The following is a 21,286-nucleotide window of genomic DNA, read 5'->3' on the forward strand; positions in this document are numbered from 1 at the left end:
AGAGATTGATTCACCGATGGGATAAGTCATGGTCGGTAGAATGAGCACTATGTTGGCCCTACGATTGGGACATGTCATGGTTGAGCGAAGAAATAGCATAGGCACAATGTTGCACACAAGAGATTTTTTGGGTTTTGATTCACCGATGGGATAAGTCATGGTCGGTAGAATGAGCACTATGTTGGCCCTACGATTGGGACATGTCATGGTCGAGCGAAGAAACAGCATAGGCATATCGTTGCACACAAGAGATTTTTTGAGTTTTGATTCACCGATTGGATAACTCACGGTCAGTAGAATGAGCACTATGTTGGCCCTACAATCGGGATATGTCATGGTCGAGCGAAGAAACAGCATAGGTACATTTTGTTCCACATAAGACGGTAATCAGGACGAGATCCGTTCCTTGGTGTGCAACAATGTGCCTATGCTGTTTCTTCGCTCGACCATGACATGTCCCAAATGTAGGGCCAACATAGTGCTCATTCTACCGACCATGACTTATCCCATCGGTGAATCAATCTCTTGTGTGCAACAATGTGCCTATGCTGTTTCTTCGCTCGACCATGACATGTCCCAAATGTAGGGCCAACATAGTGCTCATTCTACCGACCATGACTTATCCCATCGGTGAATCAAAACCCAAAAAATCTCTTGTGTGCAACATTGTGCCTATGCTATTTCTTCGCTCAACCATGACATGTCCCAATCGTAGGGCCAACATAGTGCTCATTCTACCGACCATGACTTATCCCATCGGTGAATCAAAACCCAAAAAATCTCTTGTGTGCAACATTGTGCCTATGCTATTTCTTTAATATAATATGGGGACCTTACCGCCTTTGTTACAGACTCCCTATTCAAACCGAACAACATTTCTTATGGATAACCTGGCTCTTACCGACAAAGAAATACGTGAAACCATTGATGTCGTTGAGGGAGAAGATCCATACATTGGTATGCTTGCTTGTACAATCGTTATTACAGTTTTCTAAACCTTTGATAGAGGAATTTATTAGAACTTTAAATGCAATGCGAGCAGGGGAAGAATATGAACCATCCAATGAACTTCCTTCGGTCTTGGAAATCCGAAAGCTAGAAGAAGAAATTGCAAGATTAAAAGAAATCTCGAAACGAAAGCAGACGAAATGGAACAAAGAGAATCCGGAAATCAAGGAGGCAATAATACGATGCGCAATCGAGAATAAAGGATATGACAGAGCGATTGTTCCAAAAGCTACAATGCATCGATGGGCTAAGCAGTTTAGAGAAACAAAAGCATATGCAGAGGCAGTAAAGTGAGAAATTGCCGATGCGGAGAAACTTTTGGAGTTCACAAACATCCAACCTGACCAGTCCAAATAAAAGTATTTGAACACGAATGAAAAGAAACAGACTCAATGTACTACATTCTAAAACATCATGGATTCCAATATACCACTTTTTATTTTCTCTGACTTTGACACTGACATACTATACGATCCCTTTCATCAAACGATCCTAGATTTGGACCCCAATTCCCAGATTGCATTTCCAGTGGATCCTATCATAGATAACCAGATGGATCTTGGTAAGTTCCAAGTATAATTTATTCCCGAAATGCATGTTGTCTCAACTATACACGGAATTATTCATGAAATATTTCTATAAGGCCATCTGGTCCAATCTCAAGTTTTGGAAGGTCTAGAGCAACCAAGAACAAGGGATATCGTCACCCAAGCAACGAAGACGAACCTTTTCCAGCTATTTTGAGGAGAAGATGACGATAGCTGCTGCAGCAGAAAAAGCAGGAATGCGTCGTTCCACCGCAGGAAAACATATTGCAATGGAACGACGCCGCCGTAATAATAAATAACTGTATAAACATTCAGACATATTAAATTTAGAATGGATTATTGTTGTTCGGCGTCCGTGTAGTTTTGAAGTTGAAGTCTGGTATGGTACATCTATCGTATATTAAAGTCGAAGTTGGGTAATGGTGCACCTATGTTATATCAACAGGTGATTTTGAGGCGCCATCTGTTGAAACTACACCGCCATTGTAATATTCACCTTATGCCAATCACAAAAAGCAGGCCGCCATTGTAATTTTCAGCTTCTGCCAATTACAAAAAACACACCGCCAATCAACAGACCCCCAAACGCCATAGTAAGAAAAGAACCCCGCCATCATGAGAAAAAAAGCACCGCTAATCATAAGGAAAAATCCTGCAAGTCGTGCGGCCGTCTCCGGAACAAGAATTTGCTGGACAAACTGAAGTGGTGGCATTGGGGCTGTATTTGCTGCTGTCAGGTGGTTCGACTTCGATAGTTCTTTCGTCAAACAATCCATGATGATTTGCATTCCACGGGGACCATAATAACCAGGCTGTTTTAAACAATAAATTAATAATTGCAAACTTCACCGGTTTACATCAATATATATTCTGTGATGCTTCTCGCCGATCAATGAAAATTGCAGTCATAAGTTTTGTTTTTGATAGTAGAAAACGTAGATGCTGTGTCATAGCATGTTTTGAAAAATGTATTTTAACAATTAAAGAAAAGATCTATTTTAGATATACAAAGTTTAGCTACAGTTCAGACCCTTTTGCGGTCGATTGGAAAGGTTGGATAGAACGGAAAATGACAAAGAGGGGGAGGGGAAGGAGGAAGGAAGAGAAATAGATAGATATTTATAGATAGAAAGAGAGATGTTAATGGTAAAAATAAAGAGAGTAAAGGAAAGAAAGCTGCTTATTGATGTTTATCTTTTGTGCTTGTCATTCCAGTCATTTTTGGTGTACGCCGTCCACTGCGAGCTGTCATCATTTCTGTTCACTTGCTGACCCACCACTTATCAGACCACTGTGCTTATCCAAGAAATGAAGTACATCCTCTTCTTCGTCTTCCTGCTTTGTCAAGTTAAAGATGTTACGATCATCCAGCCAGTCCAATGCCTTGCTGTTGAAAAAGCGACTCGCGATCTGTGAGAATGTTTTGCCACCTTCACCAAGTTCGGTGACAGACTCTTTGCTGCCTGAAGGGTCGTTCCGAAATACGTTGTTTGGATCGAAATCACCAAATACTTTGGGACCGTATTCGTTGATGATTTCAGTGATTTCTTGAGAAAGCTTTTCACGGTTTTGTCGTAGATTTTGCGTACTGTCTGGATCAATCAGCGCGACATATAACGGTCGAAGCGATCTGTTAAAAAAGTGATACACCAACAGTACGTTTTTAGTTAAATCCTCGCTTGGTTTGAGTATCCAAAACGTTGCTAACATGAGTTTATGGCCAAGATTTCTAAACTTACTTGTATACATCCATGCCATTTTCACCAAAGCGCATGCTTGCATAACTGACAAATGGTAGTAGGTTCCATGTAGCGAGTGATACAACGCATATCTTGAGCCAGCTCCAATCCGTCTTCGTGGCAAAAGCAAACACAATCAGTGTATACAAGCCGTAGAGCGTAGGAATCAGGATCAAGCCAACCAAAAACTTCCATGTTGCCAGCACATCTCTTCCTCTAATTTTGACGGTTGAGCTTGCCAAGGCCGCTACAAATTCCAAAAAAGAAAGCAGTGCGATAATGAGAATCCGATTATATGGTACATCAAAGGGAGAAGCAAGACATCAAGAGATCCTATCTGTTACCTTTAGCTTTAAAATAACTTAAAACTTTAGCTACGATCATGATTGGCATATTCAAGATTGCTCTAATATGAACAATCCTTGTATCAGTAACATTTCTCTATCAACATATCGAGCAGCTTACCCTGGAAATGCTAGTAGTCCCCAGACAATCAGAATTAAAATACGTTGAAGAAGCAAAAAGAAAGTTCGCCATTCACGCAAGTTGATATCAGGCACTTGATGATCCCGAAGACCATGGTATTTAAGCATCTGATTATATGCGAGCACGTTTCGTTGCAGTTCGATGATTTTGGGATCATCTTTGTACAAGTTGTAACCGATCACAAATCGTCGGTTGAGATCTACCACTTGTGCAATGTGCAGCCGACGGTTAGCAGGCTTGTACAAACGACGAGCAGCTTGGATCACCTATCATGGATACAGTATCAGGAAATCAGAGAAAGCTACGGCGATGCATGTACTACTGTGCTCTGAATCAATGTTGACACAAAACTTTACCATCAAAGTTTGATCGTTGGGGGCGTTTACAGTAACACTCTTTAAGCCGTAATAGATGGTATCCAAAAGGGTTCCACACGCTTCTCTTTTCTCTGAACCACCTTTCTTGAACCTTTCGACAAGTTCAGGAGCGACTGTAATCGGGTTTCCAAACTCAATCACGGCTCTTGATCGGAATCGATGCGCGTGGAAATAGTTTAATCCTGTCACCCACATATTAATAACCGACCTCCCGTTTTAGTTATCATATGCTTTTCTCTCCACTCCTTTTTTTTTCTTCCACACACACCCCCCCCCTTGGCCCTTCGCCTCCTTCTTAATTGTCTGTGCGCAAACGTACCACAAGGAACAATTTTCACATCCAGTCCGGGGTATTTAGCCATGGCACCCAACGCCATAATGGTGACACCAGCTGATAAGATAGCAGAACAAACATGTCATGAAACAGCGGTAAGTGACAAAACTCTCCTTTCCTTCTTTCTGCTCCCCGCATGCCAATCTTTTTACCTTTTAATGGCAACATTTCTGCACGATCGTGACTACCACCTTCAGGAAAGATGGTGATACATTCACCATTGTTTAATTCGGCATATACACGGTCGTAAACTTCTTCTTGATCGACATGAGGCAGACATTTATACGCGGTTCCTTCAGCCGATGTCAGAAGCTTCAATGACTTCTCTTCGCGTACTTCGGATTTCAACTCGATCTCAGTGTCCGAGATAACCTTTGCTACGTCCATTTTTCCAACGTTGCGAGGTAGCACGATCGAGTGGCCGGGCTGTAATTGCGACATGAATTTGGTATCGATGCCAACCAGGCGCAGCGGATCAGATTTGGCATTCAACAAGGTGACTCGTCCTTGTCCCTTAGTCGCTAGATCCTGAGGCCGAACAACGGGTACTTTATATCGAAATCATTAATCACCATCTATCCTTTTACTAGGTAGCCTTTTTTTCAAGAACTTACTTGCATGAATTACTTTAGCAAGAAAACCGATAGCTTTCTGCTTCATGGATTTGGCGGCAATAAGGAACGATACGCGTCGGTGACATTCTCGCATAACAATCAAGGGATCGACAAACTATATAACAACATTTACAACACACACACAAAAAAAATGGTTCATTTTTTGTAAGTACTCTGGCACAACTATCCTCAATTAGCTCTGACGATTCTGAAATTTCAAACGAATAACGTTTTTCTTGTGTCGTACTTGATTGGCATGAGGTGCTGCAACAAAAATAACCGGACCGTTTCGCGGGATTCTGTGTGCTCCACGAGGTCGAATTTCTCGAAAGAACACTTCGAGCATAATGTTAAAGATCCACAAGGCTGTGTCATAGCCTATATCGAGCCATTTCTGCTGCGGACGCGACATGGAAGAAAAAGGATCCCAAACAGAATTGTTTTCCGTCAGAAAAACAAGAGAGGTTGCAAACGAGTTGAAGGAACAAAAGAGAGAGAGAGAGAGAATTGTTGTTTCCACTGTGTGGTCTCTCTAAGAGCGGAGCTAAGTAATCGAATTCGAAATAGGGTATGTGCAACCTGATCTCCCCACATACTGCTCACACACAAGTCATCCTCCAAATGCCCCGCATTCACTAATGGCTCGTAACTACAGATAACGAGATCATTTAGATGGATGATTCAACCAGCGACATGTGGTACAATATCAAACTTCTTTTCGCCCAAATGTCGAGTTTATCATACATTGTAAGCATTAGATGAGATAAGTCTTTGAGCCATTGTTCGTGTTTGAATATGCCGAATAGAAATAAAATCTCTCACATGTCTAGATACATGCGTTGCTATCGCATCAGCATACCCAAGAAGAGGTAGATCTTACACTGTTCAGCATAGATGCCAATCAAATGACGACACGTATTTAATATGTATCCCCGGTCATCGGATGACCAGTCCATCCTTCAGGACTGAAGTCTATGTGCACATTGAAATGAAATGGTGCAATTGCGTGTACTATTTATTATCATGTTACAAGAAAGATGGAATTTTGATGACTGCGTGAGTTTTGTGTGTGCGTCGTGGTGTGTGGAATAATGTTCAGGTAGGTTTTCCAAAGCGCGGCAAAAAAGAGAGAGGTTAGAAGATATAATTTTACATTGCTTTTCGATGCTGGATGTTGGAGATGTTGCTGTGATCGCGATAACTGGTTGATGACCAGGACTGGTTGCCAGCTGCCATAGTAACAGGTGCAGCGTGGACCGTTGAGGAGGATGGTGGCATGTTGGTGGTGGTGGTGGTGGTGGTAGAGCTAGCGGCGCTGGCCATAGGATCGTATGCAGGTGCCGTCGCTGTCGTTGTGGGAGGAACGTATGGTGTCGTGGGTAACATGTCGCTGTTTTTTCGTTCGAAAATGCTAAACAAGGAGCGTAACAATCCTTTCTTCTGATGCGAAGGAATGGCGTCGACAGTGGTGGGATTGCTGCTGCTCGTTTCTTTCAAATACATGTCATTATCGTAGTATATCACCGTCAGTATCCTGCCATCTCGTTACAATCATCACCCCATCACCTGGTTCTCAAAGGAGTGCGTTCCTTTGACGAATCTGCTTACCTCCTGCCATAGGCAACGCATTATCGTTGGCACTGAGACTGATAAAATAAGTGAACGGAATCAACCAAACACATACACCGAAAAATGCCGCAATGTCCATAAATGGTCGATAATGCGTTGTAAAGAATTTGAACCATAAAAAGTGATCGACGAATACAAGTACTACAATTTTTTTTATTTCCAAAACACGTTAATTCTCTTTCCAGCAATACCTTTTTTTTTAAGCTTCCCACTCAGTGATGCCTTTTAAATATGCACAACATACCGCAACTAGCAATGAACGGTACGCTCGTAAGACTGATGAATGGGAACGTTTTTAAATTCATCGTATACACGCCGTGACATAAAATGGAGAATGCCAACAGCAGGAACGGTAGTCGATCCACAATCCACAATAACACGTGAATGCCTACAACAGTCTATAATATAAAGCCGTGTCTACAATGTCAACTACTAGCTGCGTTTTTTTTTCAATTTGCTCTCTTTCTTTCTCTTACCGCTGTCATTGCTTTAATGATTTTACGCGTGTATACTGTATATTCTTCGACCTAATACAATGCTCATGTTAATATGAACGTTTTGGTTTTGCGTGCTTGGGAATCATTACCAATTCTGCCAAGTAATACAGTCCACAAGCTTTATATAAAAAAAAAGAATTTAGCGTTGGTTTCTCGGTCGCGTATCGATCGTTTCAATATTTTTTTCGAGCTTCCATATTACCTAAACTAAGTACTACAAAGCAAAAGCCGAGTACAACTGCGGCAAAGGCGACCAGATGTAGGAATGACATTTAGGGTGTATGCGTGGTCGAACCAGGAAAGAAGATGAAAGGAGTACAAAAAAAAAGAAACGGACCGGTTGCCCGCTTGGTTGATAGAAGTGTGCTATATAGCATCTCACCCTTTTATGGCAAGTTCAAAAATAGTTGCGGAGAGGGGCAAGCTTCTTTTTAGTATGGACCATTCCGTTCGTACAAGTGGCACTGTTTTAGCTGCACTTTTGCATCAATGCGCAAACTCTGAAACCGATGTAGTACTGTGTCTGGTTATTCTGTTTTATTTTCGGGTTAAACTATTGGGGGGAAACTAGTTGACTAAAATAGCTCTAACCCTATGGACCTGTTTCATTTAGGAAGGGTTCCTGATGGGAATGACAGCAACTCGAACCGTTGGAGCGATCGACGATGCTTCTGATCAAACGAGTGACACTGCACAGCGGTTGACTAGTGAGTGACTGACTGTTCTTGCTTAGTAGTAATAAAAAGAAAAAGACAAAGTTACGAGCCTAGGACTAAAACATAGTGTTACTGCTATTTCTGCTACTACTGGCAAAAAAAAAAAAGTTATCGACGGCCACAGCGCAATCCGAGCGCGGTTTTACAATGCTCAGGGCCAGATCGACGTCGAAAGTCTGTACAACCAACTCGGTGACAGAAAGAACAACGTGATAGGATACTTTCGATTTCGTCGACAATCGGCATTAATGTTATCAGTTCGAGAAGAAGCGTTACTGCAGAATCTCGGCGCAGTATTGCCGCAATTCCGTGGCATGGCAATTTTAACGGCGTCCCTGCTTGAAGAAAACGACGCGTCCACACATGCACATGACATTGCCTTTTGGGATGCTGAAAGGTGGACATCTCGTTGTTTCCTATCTTTAGCTCTCGCATTCAAAGTGAAACCTGTAAATTGACAGAAACTGTTGTCGCATTTAGATACAACAGGGTACCGATCGATATCGTCAACATGACTGAAAGCACACTCGCCTATCAGCAATTCGTCCCATCAACAACGTAAGTAAAAAGTTAGCATGGCAAGCGCAAATCTATTCTAAAAATTCATCTCAAATGTACAGATTGACAAGTCCTCAGATATTAACGGGCATTGACCCAAAGAACATCATCAGCCAATACGACAGCGTATATCACAAAGCAATGGATGCTTTAAATGTAAGATATGGAAAAAGAGGAGCACTTGTAATGGTAATATTGAAACTTTGTATGTTGCCTGTAAATAGACCGCAACGCAAACAGTTATTCAAAAAGAACAAGAGTTACAAGCATTGATGGACGAATTAGAACGGGCTAAACAAGGTTCTAGTATCCAAGGATCACCATCCGTGCAGTAGAAATAATAATCCAGTATTCTATTATGTGTCGATACCAACAAACCACTTGCGAGTAATATGTAAATAAACATTCATGCCAATACAATCATACAAAGTGTCAAATAGTGCTTCGTGTCACACTCTAATGTCCTTGATTTTGCGATACACTATGTAAGGCTATCTGAATGGCACGAGCATAGTGGCAGGTTTTGAAGATGACGGGAGACATGGTTTATTTGCTTTCTTCATGTGCTATGTAACAAAACATACTCTCGGGTGCTTTGGCCAAACCGGAGCACATCCTTCATCCGCATTTCGACAAACCGAGTGGCTGGTATCTGGTCACCGTTTAAAAACGTGCCATTGGTCGACTCAAGATCAATGATAAACGGTTTGACGACTTGTGTGTTTGTCTCTGGATCAGGAACGAGTCGAAACTGGAGCACTGCGTGTTGTTTTGAGCACGATGGATGATCTACTGGAATATCTGCCACAACACGATCACGTCCAAAAAGAAACGCGCTTTGCCGATGAATGTGCAACAAGTCAATCTGTTGATCACCCTTAAAAACGTACAATCGCCATTTAGTCTTGGGTTTGGCTGCTTCGGCTGGTTCGTTGTACTTGAGTTCGACGCCCTTGACGGTATTCGTCTCTGCTGCTAGTTTGCCTGATAAGCCAAAATTAGGCTCTTCGCTCTCGACAGGTGGAGGCGTTTTGGGCCGTTCGCGATCTTCTGCACGGCCCCACTCATAGCGTTTGTTCCGGTCGTCTCTTCCTCGTCCGCGTCCGCGTCCTCTTCCTCCTGCTTGATTACGTCGTTGTTGTCGTTCTGGTGATGGTGGTGAATGTGAACGTCGCGATCGAGAGGGTGGCGGAGAGCGTGAAGTCCGTCGGCGTCGCGGTGGTGAATTTGAACGAGAGGATGGTCGACGACGACGAGCGGGTGATCTTGAGCGAGAGGATGGTCGACGACGGGGAGGTGAACGTGAGCGATGATGTGATGGCGATCGTGATCGATTTCTGTCTGAGGGCATTCTAAGATTAATAAGACGTGAAAGCGAGAGAGAGGAAAAAGCCCGCTGGGCTGCATTTTTTTCGAGTTCCCTTTATAAAAAAAGAGGTGACTGTGCTGGGAACACTCTCGACACACTGACAGAGAAAGAATGAGTGAAGGAAACACGGTGATCTTGGAGACCTCAATGGGGGCGATCCATATCGAGCTTTATACTAAGCATGCCCCAAAGTACGTTTATAATATCATATTGCCAAGAACTCCTCCTTTAGTAATGTCTGACACTTAACGCGTTTGAGAACTTTTTTGCGATTAGAACTTGCAAGAACTTTTATGAACTCGTAAGTGAATCAATACTCTTCGATCAGATTCGTGCAAAAGGCTCACTGGGATTAACAGGCTCGACGAGGTTACTATGACGGCATCAGCGTAAGTTTTTAAAGAGATCCTGCACAGCGTTAGTACGGTGTTGTCGATATGTTACTCAAATAAGCTTTACACTATTGCACTGGTATAGTTTCACCGTATCATCGAGGCAAGTCGCAATAAAGGCATTTATTTGCACACACTTGGACATATTTAAAGCTAACATGTCAATTCTTTTATATAGAACTTTATGATTCAAGGCAAGCAAAAAAAATTGAAAGAGGTGGATTTTAGATAAGACGAAGGATGGGTTACTAAACGGATCGGTTTAGGTGGTGATCCTACGGGCACTGGTCGAGGCGGCTCGTCGATCTATGGAGACAAGTTTGAGGATGAGATTCATTCTGACCTGAAGCATACAGGTGCTGGCATCCTCAGTATGGCTAATTCCGGACCAAACACGAATGGCTCACAGGTAATACGATTGTTCGCTTTTTGCCATGGGAACCGCTATATTCATTGTGTGTTGTATTTGTAGTTTTTTATCACTTTGGCACCAACGCCTTGGCTCGATGGTAATGACGAAACTGTTTAATCACCTCTGCCGCTTATGCGCTTTATGAACTCAACAAAATGCCCACTTGACGCAAATGTATAGGAAAACATGCGATTTTCGGTCGGGTGAGCGATGGCATGAATGTGGTAAAGAGAATGGGATTAGTGCCAACGGATAGTACAGACAGGTAAAAGCATGGATTTAGACAGAGTCAAATTGGGAAAGAATAATCTAACTTCAACTGTGGATACATAGACCCAAGGATTCTGTTCGCATCAACAAGGCTCGTGTGGAATAGACACAATAGATACAATGAACAAGAAGAAGAAGAAGATGATGATGGATATTAATAAAGAGGTGTTGTTGCATTGTGATGTTTTTGTACGTTTTCTCCCTTTTGAAAAGAAAGCTCAGTTTGAGATTTCATAGGTGAGTAGAATAATGGAATAGCATTCTGTAAAACCACCGGCGACTCGAATTCCGCCTCTTTTTTTCAAAAGAAAAAAAAAGTGCTACCCGCTACTGACTGTTGCCGTGCGCTGAAGAGTGTGAGCGAGCGAGCTCTTTTTGTCCCTTGTCGCTATGTCCAAAGAGATCAAATCACTGGTTACCATTTCCCAAGAAACGTTGTCCCGACATCTCGATGGTAATTCCTGGTACATGCTTTATTATAGCAACTCTTCATCTCACCAGCAGTGATCTATAGGTCTCGACGACGTTGGGAGCACCCCATATTCCCTCCTGTACCCAGCGTTACGCAAAGCGACACCCAGACAATTGCTGTGCATAGAGAAAGCGAACCCCGTAAGTTTCTTTTTTACCTGCACGAGTACTTTATCCATTTCTGTTTTGCACACAACACAGAGCTAACTCTCGGTTTTTTTTTTCATATTCTTAATCATGTCACTATAGCATCTAGTATCAGAATCTAATGGTAAATAAGAAAAAAGACTATGGAGTGCAACGAGAAAACTCACAGGGCCTATTTTTTCTTTAGAGTTATGGCTCGATCATTGCTTGTCATACATGGACATTCGTGAAGCATATCAGCAAGGAGAGCACCGCGATCCAACAAAGTGGCGAAAGACATACATGGTACCCAACTTTCCTTCTCTTTCTTTCATTTGATACACACTGGTAACAACATCAGCACTGACGACGTTACCGTATATACTTTGGACACGCTGTGATAGCAACGGTTCAAAGAAAACGAACGGAAGCGGGAAATGATCAGTGCAAAAGTTAAAAAGCGATATGCAAAGATTCAAGATGAAAAGGCTGCTCGATCCATCAAAGTCCTGAGCGGCCATGTCCCTACACACGGTCGTGGAAGTGCCACTTACGATTCAGCCAGTAAGTAAACTCCTGCTTTCTTTTATTGAATGAGACTATCTGCTACCACTACTTACCGACGATGACCTGAAATGGCGTGTATGCATACGCTCAAAACAGGGCGTAGTCAGACGAGCCGATTATTCCAAGAGACCCGCAAAGCTGCTGACCGGACGTAAGCAATATAACATTGCAAATAATAAGTTTTGCTCAGTTTATTTAACATTGTGTTCTGCACATATATGATTAGACACGCCATGTACAGACAGCCACAAAAGCATCCAATGCGCACACAATCAACGACTCCAGCTTCTTCCTCCTCATCACCCACACCTTCTATTGTCCAAGTATCCACACCATCTTCGTCATTATCACAAGCATATCACAATCTATGGCAACAGCACAACAGACCTCCACCTCGGCAGGCGTCTTATCCACCGCTTGTGCCACCACCACATCGCCTCCAGCAACAACAACAGCCCCTCAGGCCGCCTGAAAAGAAGCCGCTCGATCCAATTTCAAAGGTAAAGAAATCAGCCAGCAAGCAAGCGCGAGCGTATCTGCATACCAACCCGCTGATGTTAATCGTGTTATGCAGTCTGTTTCATCCAACATACCTAAACGACGACGACGGACAATGGAAGAACCGACATCAAGCCCAAGATCAACGATCTCCACTACTCCCAGTTCATCAACATCACCTTCTCCACAAAGGCCTTCCTCGACCACGTCAAAAAAGCCTGCAGCACTAGTGAATTACGATATCTTCAAACAGGTAAATAGAGAATTTTTTTGTTGTTTCTTTTTTTTTCATTTGTTGACGACTGACAAAGCGTAATGGCCTCTTTTTCTTTCGTGTGTGTGTAGTTGTCATAACCAAATGTAAATTATATATTGTGTTATATATACGTTTTACTCCACTGTTTTTGGGGTGTTTTTTTTATATCTGGTATTGAGAAAGAGAGAGAGAGAGCAAGAAAAGGAAGAAGAAGAAGGATGAGAGGGGTTGAACAATACTATGTACTAGATGGGAAAATGAGAGAGAGAGAAATGCAAAGCATTGGGAGTATGTGGGTGGGGGGGTAAGGCTTTATTACAGAGTGCGCCTTAAACCTTTTTACCCATCTTTGTTTTGCCAATCAAAGACTTGTGGATATGAGGCAGGACACCACCTCCAGCAATCGTAGCCTTGATTAACTGGTCCAGTTCTTCGTCACCACGGATCGCCAGTTGCAAGTGTCGAGGCGTGATACGTTTGACTTTGAGGTCCTTGGTCGCGTTGCCTGCAAGTTCGAGCACTTCGGCCGTCAGGTACTCAAGGATCGCTGCCGTGTACACTGCTGCCTTTGCTCCCACACGTGCATTGTGTCGACTTTTCTCTTTCAGGTAGCGATGAATACGACCGACGGGGAACTATAAAAAAACAGTACGTGCGTTATTATTTTCTTCTCTCTCTCTCTCTCTCTCTATTCCTGATAAACTGTGTTTTTTTTTCTTGAATAAAAAAAAAATATACCTGAAGACCAGATCGTGCCGATTGCGATAAGATTGGGGCTTTGTCTTTCTTTTCTGTTTGTTGGGTCGTGGATTCTGGTGCCCGGTCGGCCTAATTTTCAGGTAAAATGGTCAGATTAAGTCCATTTTATTATTTCGAGTTGTTTTTTACCATTTATGCTACTTTGGAGGGTAAAAAAAAGGTCAAGGTAAAAAAAAAAAGTTGGGCGCGTGGTTGGGTGGGTCGCGCTCAATTAGTTGTTCGTAGAGTGAACTTTAAAGTCCGCTCCCTTCTTCGAAAAGTTATTGTTGTTGTTCTGGCATTTTCTTGGGGACAGGGTGATCTCATTGCAGCAGCAAGTTGGAGTACTACGCTACATACAGAGGATAGATCCTTCTCGAATGATACACCCATATTTAACCTATCAGTTCTATCTGTGTAGATGTATAGGACAGTTTGATATATAGTCCATAGCAGCCCATCACCAGCTTAAGGATATCTTAGGATCATGTAAAAAAGATTGATGGGCGATCGCTCGTCTATTACATTTGGCCCTGGGATTCCAAAAAGATAAGTCAGGTAACCGCCGTAGCCGTTTATAGTGCCCTAAGACGTTCGGGCTGAATGAGCTCGTGCTTCTGGGCATTCGGCGTTTTAATTCGATTTCTTAAAATTCGCAATAAGGCAACCGGGCTGGAATTACGCTGTTCCAATAGTTTTCTTTTTACATAGAACTAAACCATGGCGAAGGCAAGTGTTTCTCCACATGGCAACAAAGACCTCAAAGTCATTCTTGATGACGACACTACATGCAGGCAGTGAATTGCTAACTTGCTTTTTTCTTCCTTCATATAGAAAGGGTTTGGTAAAAAAGGCGAGAAAAAGGTCATCAAGGCGAGTCGGCCAGTTAGAGCCGACTGGAAGGAAGGCGTCAAAAAGAAGCAAGTCGGTGTATCCGACATGACGCTCTTGACAAAGATTACCAACGAAGCAATCAATGAAAATCTAATGAAACGATGGCAAAATGCCGAGATTTATGCAAGTAGCTAAACAGCATCCAAGGAAAAGTTAAAATAAGAGATCGCCAACAACGTTTTGCTCATCTTGCTATACTATCTTGCTTTTTCTTATTCAACAGACATATATTGGCCATGTCCTTATCAGTGTTAACCCGTTTCGCGATCTCGGTATTTACACAGATGCGACCCTTGGTAGTTATCGTGGCAAGAATCTGCTCGAGGTAAAATAAATCAAAAAGGAACAACATAAACGGGAGCTCAAAGATGGAGTTCCGGTAGTTTGTTATATCTGTCATTTTCTATTTATACATCTCGGAAACTCACAAAGAACCTCGCTGGTTTATACAATGTGTGTGTGTGTGTGTATATATAGATGCCTCCACACGTCTTTGCGATTGCAGAATCCGCGTATCATCACATGAGCAGTTACAAAGAAAACCAGTGCGTTATCATCAGTGGTGAATCAGGTGCTGGTAAAACAGAAGCTGCCAAGCGGATAATGCAATATATTGCGGCGGTTTCTGGCGGCGGCCAGAATTCGTCCATCCAGGAGATCAAGGAAATGGTCTTGGCAACAAATCCTTTATTGGAAAGTTTCGGATGTGCTAAAACGCTGAGAAACAATAACTCCAGTCGTCATGTAAGCTTATTTCTGTTGTTTTATTTTTGGAGGGGAGATTGGTGTTCTTTAGAAACGGGCTTTCGCATGAATTAACGAGCACCTATCATTAACTAATCATCGCCCTTCCCCCACCCCTGACTCTTAAAACTAAGGGTAAATACCTAGAAATTCAATTCAACGCTCAGGGCGAGCCTGTTGGTGCAGTGATTACCAACTATCTCTTGGAAAAGGTAAGAGGGGAAGGGGATATAATGTGACACAAAAAAAGAGAGGGAGGACAAATGTAATCTAAATAGTTTGCTGCCACCATCCACCCGCTGTTCTAGAATCGTGTCGTCGGTCAAATTGAAAACGAGCGAAACTTTCACGTATTCTATCAACTTACCAAGGCGGCACCACCTGAATATCAAGGTAAGAGTGGTACTGCATGTGAATTGAGATCATGCCAGCGTCGTAGTTTTTTTTTGACCGTATCTTGTTATTGACCTATCAAACAATGCGGATTATAGAGGCTTATGGTTTGCAGGGGCCCGAAAGCTTTTTGTATACTAGCCGCAGTGGATGCTTGGACGTGGAAGGGATCAACGATGTTACAGAATATGGTGAAACTATTGTAAGTGGAGTGACCTAAACATAGAGTGTCTTGTTAGGGGCATTATGTACTGACCTGCGAAATACATTTAAATAGAAAGCAATGGATATTGTTGGATTGCAAAAGCATGAACAGGACGAGATCTTTAAAATGTTGGCTGTGGTCTTGTGGTTGGGTAACCTTTTGTTCGTCGAAGATGATAGTGGCAACGCAGCCATCTCGGATCCCGATGGTAGGGAGCTTTTAATAGCGGTAGCAACCGAAAAACAAAGAGAGATTTGAAAGATTTACTGAATGCACTTTTGTATCAATAGTTGCCAACTTTATCGCATACCTCTTGGAAGTGGATAACGAATCATTGTCAAAGGCACTGACCAATCGTGTAATGGAAACGCAGCGTGGTGGACGAAGAGGTATGCTCTTGTAGAATGGAAACCTTGGTCCGATGATGCACAATGGGTTGCTGAATTTGTTTATAGGCAGTGTGTACGAAGTGCCACTCAACGTCACCCAGGCCACATCTGTGCGTGATGCTCTTGCAAAAGCCGTCTATGAGCGATTGTTTGAATGGATTGTCACTCGTGTCAATTTATCGCTGCAATCGCGTGGTGGCGATCAATACGTCATTGGCGTCTTGGATATCTACGGCTTTGAGATTTTCGACGACAACAGCTTTGAACAACTCTGCATCAACTACGTGAACGAGAAGCTCCAGCAAATTTTCATTGAACTGACACTCAAGGCCGAACAGGAAGAATACGTGCGTGAGCAGATCCAGTGGACGCCGATCCAATTCTTCAACAACAAGATTGTATGTGATCTCATTGAAGAAAAGCGCCCTCCTGGAATTTTTGCTGCCCTGAACGATGCCTGTGCAACGGCCCATGCTGACCCTGGTGCTGCGGATAATTCGTTTGTGCAACGTCTCGGCTTCCTGTCATCCAATGCCCATTTTGAATCGCGTGGATCCAAATTCTTGATCCGCCACTATGCTGGTGAAGTGTTGTACAACGTTGAAGGCATGACCGACAAGAACAGGGATTCGTTGTTGAAGGACTTGTTGAATCTCGCCGCTGCATCTTCGAACTCGTTCGTTTCTCAGACCTTGTTCCCCGAACGCATTGATCCTAACTCAAAGAAGAGACCTCCTACTGCCGGTGACAAGATCAAGCTCTCCTGTAATGCTCTGGTGACCAAGCTGATGCAGTGCCATCCAAGCTATATCCGTACCATCAAACCGAACGACAACCGAAGCTCTTCAGAATTCAATGAAAAGCGTGTACTTCATCAGGTTCAATACCTTGGTCTCTGTGAAAATATTCGTGTCCGTCGCGCTGGTTACGCGTACAGAACGGTAAGCCTAATCGCTATTCGTTCATGAAGTTCAAGGCACCCTGCTTACTAATTTAGCTCTTGATAACACATGTAGACTTTTGAAAAGTTCGTCGAACGCTTCTACTTGCTGTGCCCTTCGACCGGCTATGCTGGTGAATATATCTGGCACGGGGATCCTGTAAGTGGTGCTCTAGAGATTCTAAAGCACAACAACATCCCTCAAGATGAATGGCAGATGGGTACTTCCAAGGTGTTCATTCGTCACCCTGAAACAGTAAGTTTGTCGTTTCTCCTGCCCAGAGTTATTGTGATGATTTTATACTAATTCTGTTTGAAAAGATTTTCGCGCTCGAGAATTTGCGTGACAAGTACTGGCACAACATGGCAACACGTATCCAACGCGCTTGGCGTTCGTATGTGCGTTACAAGCACGAGTGTGCTCGCAAGATCCAGCGTTTCTGGAGACAAAACAAGTACAACATTGGCTATCTTCAAGCACGTGAATATGGTCATGAACTCTTGGGCGGTCGCAAGGAACGCCGTCGATTTTCGCTTCTCAGCATGCGTAAATTCACTGGTGACTATCTTGATGTTCGAAGCGGTACCGGTTTGGCAACTATGATTCGCAATGCCTTGACACTCAAGGGCGGCGAGGAAGTGGTTTTCAGTATGCGCGGTAGTACGCTTGTTCCTAGAGCGATGCGGTCCAGTATTCCTAGCCCGCGCACCCTTGTCTTGGTACGTATAGCAACTAAAAAGTTGTATCAGCATCGTTAGTGCAAGGTTTATTTATCCCAACACTATCTTTTACAGACAAATCAAGGTCTTCATGTTTTGGTGACGACCAAGAATGGAAAGATGATCAACATGACTGATGAAAAGATCCTTTCGTTGAATGTTATCAGCGGTGTCAGCACATCTACGCTTCGTGACGACTGGATTGTGCTGCACGTGGACAACTCGCCTGATGGGGATACCATCCTTTCTTGTATTTTCAAAACAGAACTCATCACGCATATGGCCCAACAAACCGGTGGTCGGTTGCGAGTAAACGTCGACCCGCAAATTCAATACAAGAAGAAGGGTGGCAAGTCTGTGACCATGAAGTTTGTCAAGAATGAAAAGGTACCTCGCGACGACGTATACAAGAGCCATGTGGTCAATGTGCCTTCTGGCGAACCTGCCAACAGTGGTAAGTAGTTTAAAAAAGAGGCCTCATGAGATAGTTAAGGTAGTAGACCGAAAGCCCAGGTAAGGGAAAGGCATCCATAACTGATATCATTGATCTTCCTAGCGTCATTCCCACCGTGCGCCACTAAACCTCGTCTGACGTCGACAAGCTCGAGAAAGCCAGCTGCTCGCAAGCCAGCGGCATCAGCGGCACGCTCTGCGCCTCGTCCCAAGCCAGCCGCTTCTGCAGCCGCTTCTCGACCACTGCCACCTATTCAAAACAATGCCCGTGCAGCACCTCCGCCACCTCCACCCGCACCTGCCACACCATCATTGCCACAGTTCAAGGCTATCTACCCGTTCCAATCTGAAGAATCTGGAGAAATTGCATTTGAAAAGGATGATATTTTGGAAATTGCCGAGAAGGACGAAAATGGCTGGTGGTTAGCGCGCAAGGATGGTAAAGAAGGATGGGTTCCTAGCAATTACTTGGAAGAGTATGTTGCACCCAAACCTACTCCTGCACCTCCACCTCCTCCAGCTCGCCGTGCAGCTCCACCACCACCACCTGCTCCTGCTGCTAGTACTACAACTAAACCTGCCGCTGCTCCAGTCCCCCGATCGAACATCTCGCCTCCCTCTGTTTCTGCTCCTGGCAGCACTACTGCACCTATACCAGTGATGCCCGGTATTGCTGCACCAACGGCAAACGGCGTGCCTCCGTGGAAAGCTCAGTTGGAAGCTAGAAAGGCTGCTGCTGCTGGTAATGGCGGATCAGCTCCAACACCTGCTCCTCGACCTGTATCATCATCCGCCGGCGCACCCGTTCCTGCTGCTCGACGAGCACCGCCTGCTCCTGGTCCCAAACCCGCTGTGCCTGTTAAGCCAAGCACTATGGCAAAGCCGGCAATTCCAGCAAGACCTGGTGCGGCTCCTACACCTGCTCCCCGTGCACCTCCACGGCCTTCGTCAGCTTCACCACCACCATCTAACGCTGCCGCTTCTTTGGCAGATGCTGTAAGTAATAGTGTTATTCTGTTCTTTTATTCTCCCGCTTGGTATATATTCTTGTAAAATGTATGCTAAACAATTCCAATAGATCCGTGCCAGACGTCAGCAACAACCGCAAACTCATGAAAGTGACGACGAATGGTAGTTTCCGGTAGATCAAAACAATAGACACTTTCTCTCTCTCTCTCTCTCTCTTCCACTTCGTTCTTCACCGTCATCTCTTCTCTCTCCCCCACTTCACCTTCACTATCTGACATCACAAGCGGGTTCGCACACGCACACCATCTCTATTTCTACTACGTCAAAAGAAACAAAAACAACTCAAAACTTCTTACCATTCTACAATCGAATACGAAAAAATCATTATTCTTCACTACTTATGTTTTGTTGTTTGCCACTGTATTGTATACAATGGCGAGATCCCATCAGGATGTGTCTGCCTTAGACTTAAAAGACAGGCAGGGGTGGGTGAATACAAGTGGCCAAGTTTCATTGCGGATGCTCAGTGGGTATAGATTAGGGTTTGCATGAATTTTCTATTTTTTCTTCCTCAATTACCTTCAATCAACAACACACATCAGCAACCAAATATGTCTACGAATCCATTTGAGAGTGATTCCATGGAAGCAGACAAAAACAATCCGTTCAGCAGCGGTTTTGCTTCTAAAGACAAGGATAGCATTCGTAATACACATAGAGAGCTAAAGTCCCCTCCCAACGAATCACAATGGAACAGTAGTAAACGAAATCAACAGTGCAATGTGGAGCAGCAACTGCGAGAGCGCAACCGATCATCACCTCTCCAAAGCCAACAAAGATCAGAGTCTTTGAGGTTTGCCGAAAAAGACGATAAGGATAAACAAAATCACCAAACTTTAGGTGAAAGAACGGGGCACGATAATGGTGATGACTACAGCAATTATCGGAGGACTCAGAGGCAACAAACAAAGCAACGTTCCCGGTACAGACCAGGCATTGATGACGACAACGACAACGAAGGTGATGGAGAGGATGCCTATGCAGCCACTCGATTTGCGGATGAAGATGGTGAACGACAAATGGAGAAGATCAAGCAAGACATTCGTAATGTCAAACAAGATACTTTGGACAGTACTCGAAACGCTTTACAAACGATCAATGCAACGCAAGAATCTGGCGGTCAAACTCTCGCCAGCCTTAACGAGCAAGCAGGTCAGTTTTCCAGCTTATTTGCAAAGATGTGATTCTCATACTTGAAGATATGATATATTTAATTAGGACAAATCGCGAATATCGATCGAGACATGGGTACTGCTAAAGAGCAAGTCGACGAAGCAGCACAAAAGACACGCTATCTCAAACGACTCAATCGATCCATATTCTTGCCGGCATGGAAGAATCCGTTTAACAAAAAGGCTCGTGAGCGACAGAAAAGGGAGCAAGAGCAACTTGCGCATGTGGATGCTATGGACGAAAGAGACCAGGCTCGGCAGTTTGAATACCAGTCGCAAGCACGCATGCAACGCACACAACAAAGAATGAACGAATCAGGAGCTTCTTCTTCGAGCCGAAGCAGGTCGCAGTCTGATCGAAATCGTTATCAGTTTGAAGCCGATGCTGAAGACGAGGCCATGGAAGACGAGATTGATCAAAATTTGAGCTTGTTGAGCGGCGCAACCAAGAATTTGAAGCAAATGGCAAGCACGATGAATGAAGAGATTGATAGCCAGAACAAGCACCTGGATAAAGTCGTAGACAAGGTTAATCCTGTCAACGAGCGGATCTTCAGTACCACACAGCAGCTGAACAGAATAAAGTGAACTTTTATGTGTAACGTGCATTGAGATGAGGTTGCTATAATAGCCGCCATAAGCCACATTTGGTGTGGGGGACACCAACCCCATTTCTAGCTAATTAGAGTTGCCGCTTTTGCTCCCGTCTTTCCCTTACTCTTTTCATATTCTCACTCTTTAT

The 21,286-nt window shown here is 43.7% G+C and overlaps 9 protein-coding genes across 9 annotated transcripts; 5 read left to right on the forward strand and 4 right to left on the reverse strand.

The window, feature by feature from the left end:
- Nucleotides 1–2,807: 2,807 nt before the first annotated feature.
- Nucleotides 2,808–5,152, reverse strand: BDB00DRAFT_759895 (uncharacterized protein; the record flags this gene model as incomplete). The annotated part of the gene is made up of 8 exons (XM_053119167.1): nt 2,808–3,186; nt 3,296–3,542; nt 3,640–3,656; nt 3,761–4,047; nt 4,138–4,340; nt 4,478–4,549; nt 4,645–5,040; nt 5,107–5,152. 8 exons carry the CDS (start codon nt 5,150–5,152, stop codon nt 2,808–2,810), a joined length of 1,647 nt encoding a protein of 548 aa, XP_052981959.1.
- A 1,702-nt stretch (nt 5,153–6,854) lies between these two features.
- BDB00DRAFT_813065 (transmembrane adaptor Erv26) lies at nt 6,855–7,549 on the reverse strand. Its single transcript, XM_053122736.1, has 4 exons — nt 7,435–7,549; nt 7,322–7,350; nt 7,212–7,262; nt 6,855–7,133 (listed from the first exon to the last, which is right to left on the reverse strand). The coding sequence occupies exons 1-4, from the start codon at nt 7,502–7,504 to the stop codon at nt 6,948–6,950; spliced, it is 336 nt and encodes a 111-aa protein (XP_052981960.1). The 5' UTR covers nt 7,505–7,549; the 3' UTR covers nt 6,855–6,947.
- BDB00DRAFT_813071 (uncharacterized protein) lies at nt 7,550–8,937 on the forward strand. The gene is made up of 6 exons (XM_053122737.1): nt 7,550–7,746; nt 7,846–7,939; nt 8,057–8,345; nt 8,429–8,506; nt 8,569–8,662; nt 8,731–8,937. Exons 1-6 carry the CDS (start codon nt 7,621–7,623, stop codon nt 8,839–8,841), a joined length of 792 nt encoding a protein of 263 aa, XP_052981961.1. The 5' UTR covers nt 7,550–7,620; the 3' UTR covers nt 8,842–8,937.
- On the reverse strand, nt 8,938–9,900 carry BDB00DRAFT_813072 (SMAD/FHA domain-containing protein). The gene has a single exon (XM_053122738.1). The coding sequence runs from the start codon at nt 9,855–9,857 to the stop codon at nt 9,066–9,068; it is 792 nt and encodes a 263-aa protein (XP_052981962.1). The 5' UTR covers nt 9,858–9,900; the 3' UTR covers nt 8,938–9,065.
- Nucleotides 9,901–11,204, forward strand: BDB00DRAFT_813073 (cyclophilin-like domain-containing protein). The gene is made up of 9 exons (XM_053122739.1): nt 9,901–10,066; nt 10,152–10,176; nt 10,235–10,264; nt 10,353–10,370; nt 10,446–10,461; nt 10,534–10,676; nt 10,740–10,776; nt 10,860–10,944; nt 11,013–11,204. The coding sequence occupies exons 1-9, from the start codon at nt 9,987–9,989 to the stop codon at nt 11,053–11,055; spliced, it is 477 nt and encodes a 158-aa protein (XP_052981963.1). The 5' UTR covers nt 9,901–9,986; the 3' UTR covers nt 11,056–11,204.
- A 135-nt stretch (nt 11,205–11,339) lies between these two features.
- BDB00DRAFT_870243 (RNA polymerase II transcription factor SIII subunit A-domain-containing protein) lies at nt 11,340–12,965 on the forward strand (the record flags this gene model as incomplete). The annotated part of the gene is made up of 9 exons (XM_053126682.1): nt 11,340–11,403; nt 11,464–11,561; nt 11,670–11,691; nt 11,755–11,852; nt 11,951–12,110; nt 12,210–12,264; nt 12,340–12,613; nt 12,688–12,864; nt 12,957–12,965. The coding sequence occupies 9 exons, from the start codon at nt 11,340–11,342 to the stop codon at nt 12,963–12,965; spliced, it is 957 nt and encodes a 318-aa protein (XP_052981964.1).
- A 231-nt stretch (nt 12,966–13,196) lies between these two features.
- Nucleotides 13,197–13,777, reverse strand: BDB00DRAFT_954080 (histone H2A.V; the record flags this gene model as incomplete). Its single annotated transcript, XM_053129629.1, has 3 exons — nt 13,756–13,777; nt 13,606–13,695; nt 13,197–13,502 (listed from the first exon to the last, which is right to left on the reverse strand). Exons 1-3 carry the CDS (start codon nt 13,756–13,758, stop codon nt 13,197–13,199), a joined length of 399 nt encoding a protein of 132 aa, XP_052981965.1. The 5' UTR covers nt 13,759–13,777.
- Nucleotides 13,778–14,325: 548 nt separating this feature from the next.
- Nucleotides 14,326–19,478, forward strand: BDB00DRAFT_870245 (P-loop containing nucleoside triphosphate hydrolase protein; the record flags this gene model as incomplete). The annotated part of the gene is made up of 15 exons (XM_053126683.1): nt 14,326–14,370; nt 14,440–14,626; nt 14,784–14,824; nt 14,977–15,243; nt 15,378–15,455; nt 15,552–15,636; nt 15,735–15,838; nt 15,914–16,049; nt 16,132–16,230; nt 16,297–17,171; nt 17,247–17,426; nt 17,492–17,890; nt 17,966–18,344; nt 18,447–19,339; nt 19,422–19,478. 15 exons carry the CDS (start codon nt 14,326–14,328, stop codon nt 19,476–19,478), a joined length of 3,825 nt encoding a protein of 1,274 aa, XP_052981966.1.
- A 191-nt stretch (nt 19,479–19,669) lies between these two features.
- BDB00DRAFT_211325 (uncharacterized protein) lies at nt 19,670–21,215 on the forward strand. Its single transcript, XM_053116477.1, has 2 exons — nt 19,670–20,524; nt 20,591–21,215. The coding sequence occupies exons 1-2, from the start codon at nt 19,861–19,863 to the stop codon at nt 21,130–21,132; spliced, it is 1,206 nt and encodes a 401-aa protein (XP_052981967.1). The 5' UTR covers nt 19,670–19,860; the 3' UTR covers nt 21,133–21,215.
- The last annotated feature ends 71 nt before the right edge of the window (nt 21,216–21,286 follow it).

Source organism: Zychaea mexicana, assembly GCF_025766255.1.
Source record: "Zychaea mexicana strain RSA 1403 chromosome Unknown BDB00scaffold_19, whole genome shotgun sequence".
Classification (NCBI taxonomy): Eukaryota; Fungi; Mucoromycota; class Mucoromycetes; order Mucorales; family Lichtheimiaceae; genus Zychaea; species Zychaea mexicana.

What these genes read in the sequence shown, in the direction of transcription:
- BDB00DRAFT_813071 (XM_053122737.1), top strand. Translation starts at nt 7,621, where the DNA reads ATGGCAAGTTCAAAAATAGTTGCGGAGAGGGGCAAGCTTCTTTTTAGT. An exon ending in CACTGCACAGCGGTTGACTA is followed by an intron (nt 7,940 to 8,056) that starts GTGAGTGACTGA and finishes AAAAAAAAAAAG; the next exon opens with TTATCGACGGCCACAGCGCA. An exon ending in CAATTCGTCCCATCAACAAC is followed by an intron (nt 8,507 to 8,568) that starts GTAAGTAAAAAG and finishes TCAAATGTACAG; the next exon opens with ATTGACAAGTCCTCAGATAT.
- BDB00DRAFT_813072 (XM_053122738.1), bottom strand. Translation starts at nt 9,857, where the DNA reads ATGCCCTCAGACAGAAATCGATCACGATCGCCATCACATCATCGCTCA.
- BDB00DRAFT_813065 (XM_053122736.1), bottom strand. Translation starts at nt 7,504, where the DNA reads ATGTCATTCCTACATCTGGTCGCCTTTGCCGCAGTTGTACTCGGCTTT. An exon ending in TGTATTACTTGGCAGAATTG is followed by an intron (nt 7,263 to 7,321) that starts GTAATGATTCCC and finishes GCATTGTATTAG; the next exon opens with GTCGAAGAATATACAGTATA. An exon ending in TCATTAAAGCAATGACAGCG is followed by an intron (nt 7,134 to 7,211) that starts GTAAGAGAAAGA and finishes TTTATATTATAG; the next exon opens with ACTGTTGTAGGCATTCACGT.
- BDB00DRAFT_813073 (XM_053122739.1), top strand. Translation starts at nt 9,987, where the DNA reads ATGAGTGAAGGAAACACGGTGATCTTGGAGACCTCAATGGGGGCGATC. An exon ending in TATACTAAGCATGCCCCAAA is followed by an intron (nt 10,067 to 10,151) that starts GTACGTTTATAA and finishes TTTTGCGATTAG; the next exon opens with AACTTGCAAGAACTTTTATG. An exon ending in CAAACACGAATGGCTCACAG is followed by an intron (nt 10,677 to 10,739) that starts GTAATACGATTG and finishes TTGTATTTGTAG; the next exon opens with TTTTTTATCACTTTGGCACC.
- BDB00DRAFT_211325 (XM_053116477.1), top strand. Translation starts at nt 19,861, where the DNA reads ATGAATTTTCTATTTTTTCTTCCTCAATTACCTTCAATCAACAACACA. An exon ending in CAGCCTTAACGAGCAAGCAG is followed by an intron (nt 20,525 to 20,590) that starts GTCAGTTTTCCA and finishes ATATTTAATTAG; the next exon opens with GACAAATCGCGAATATCGAT.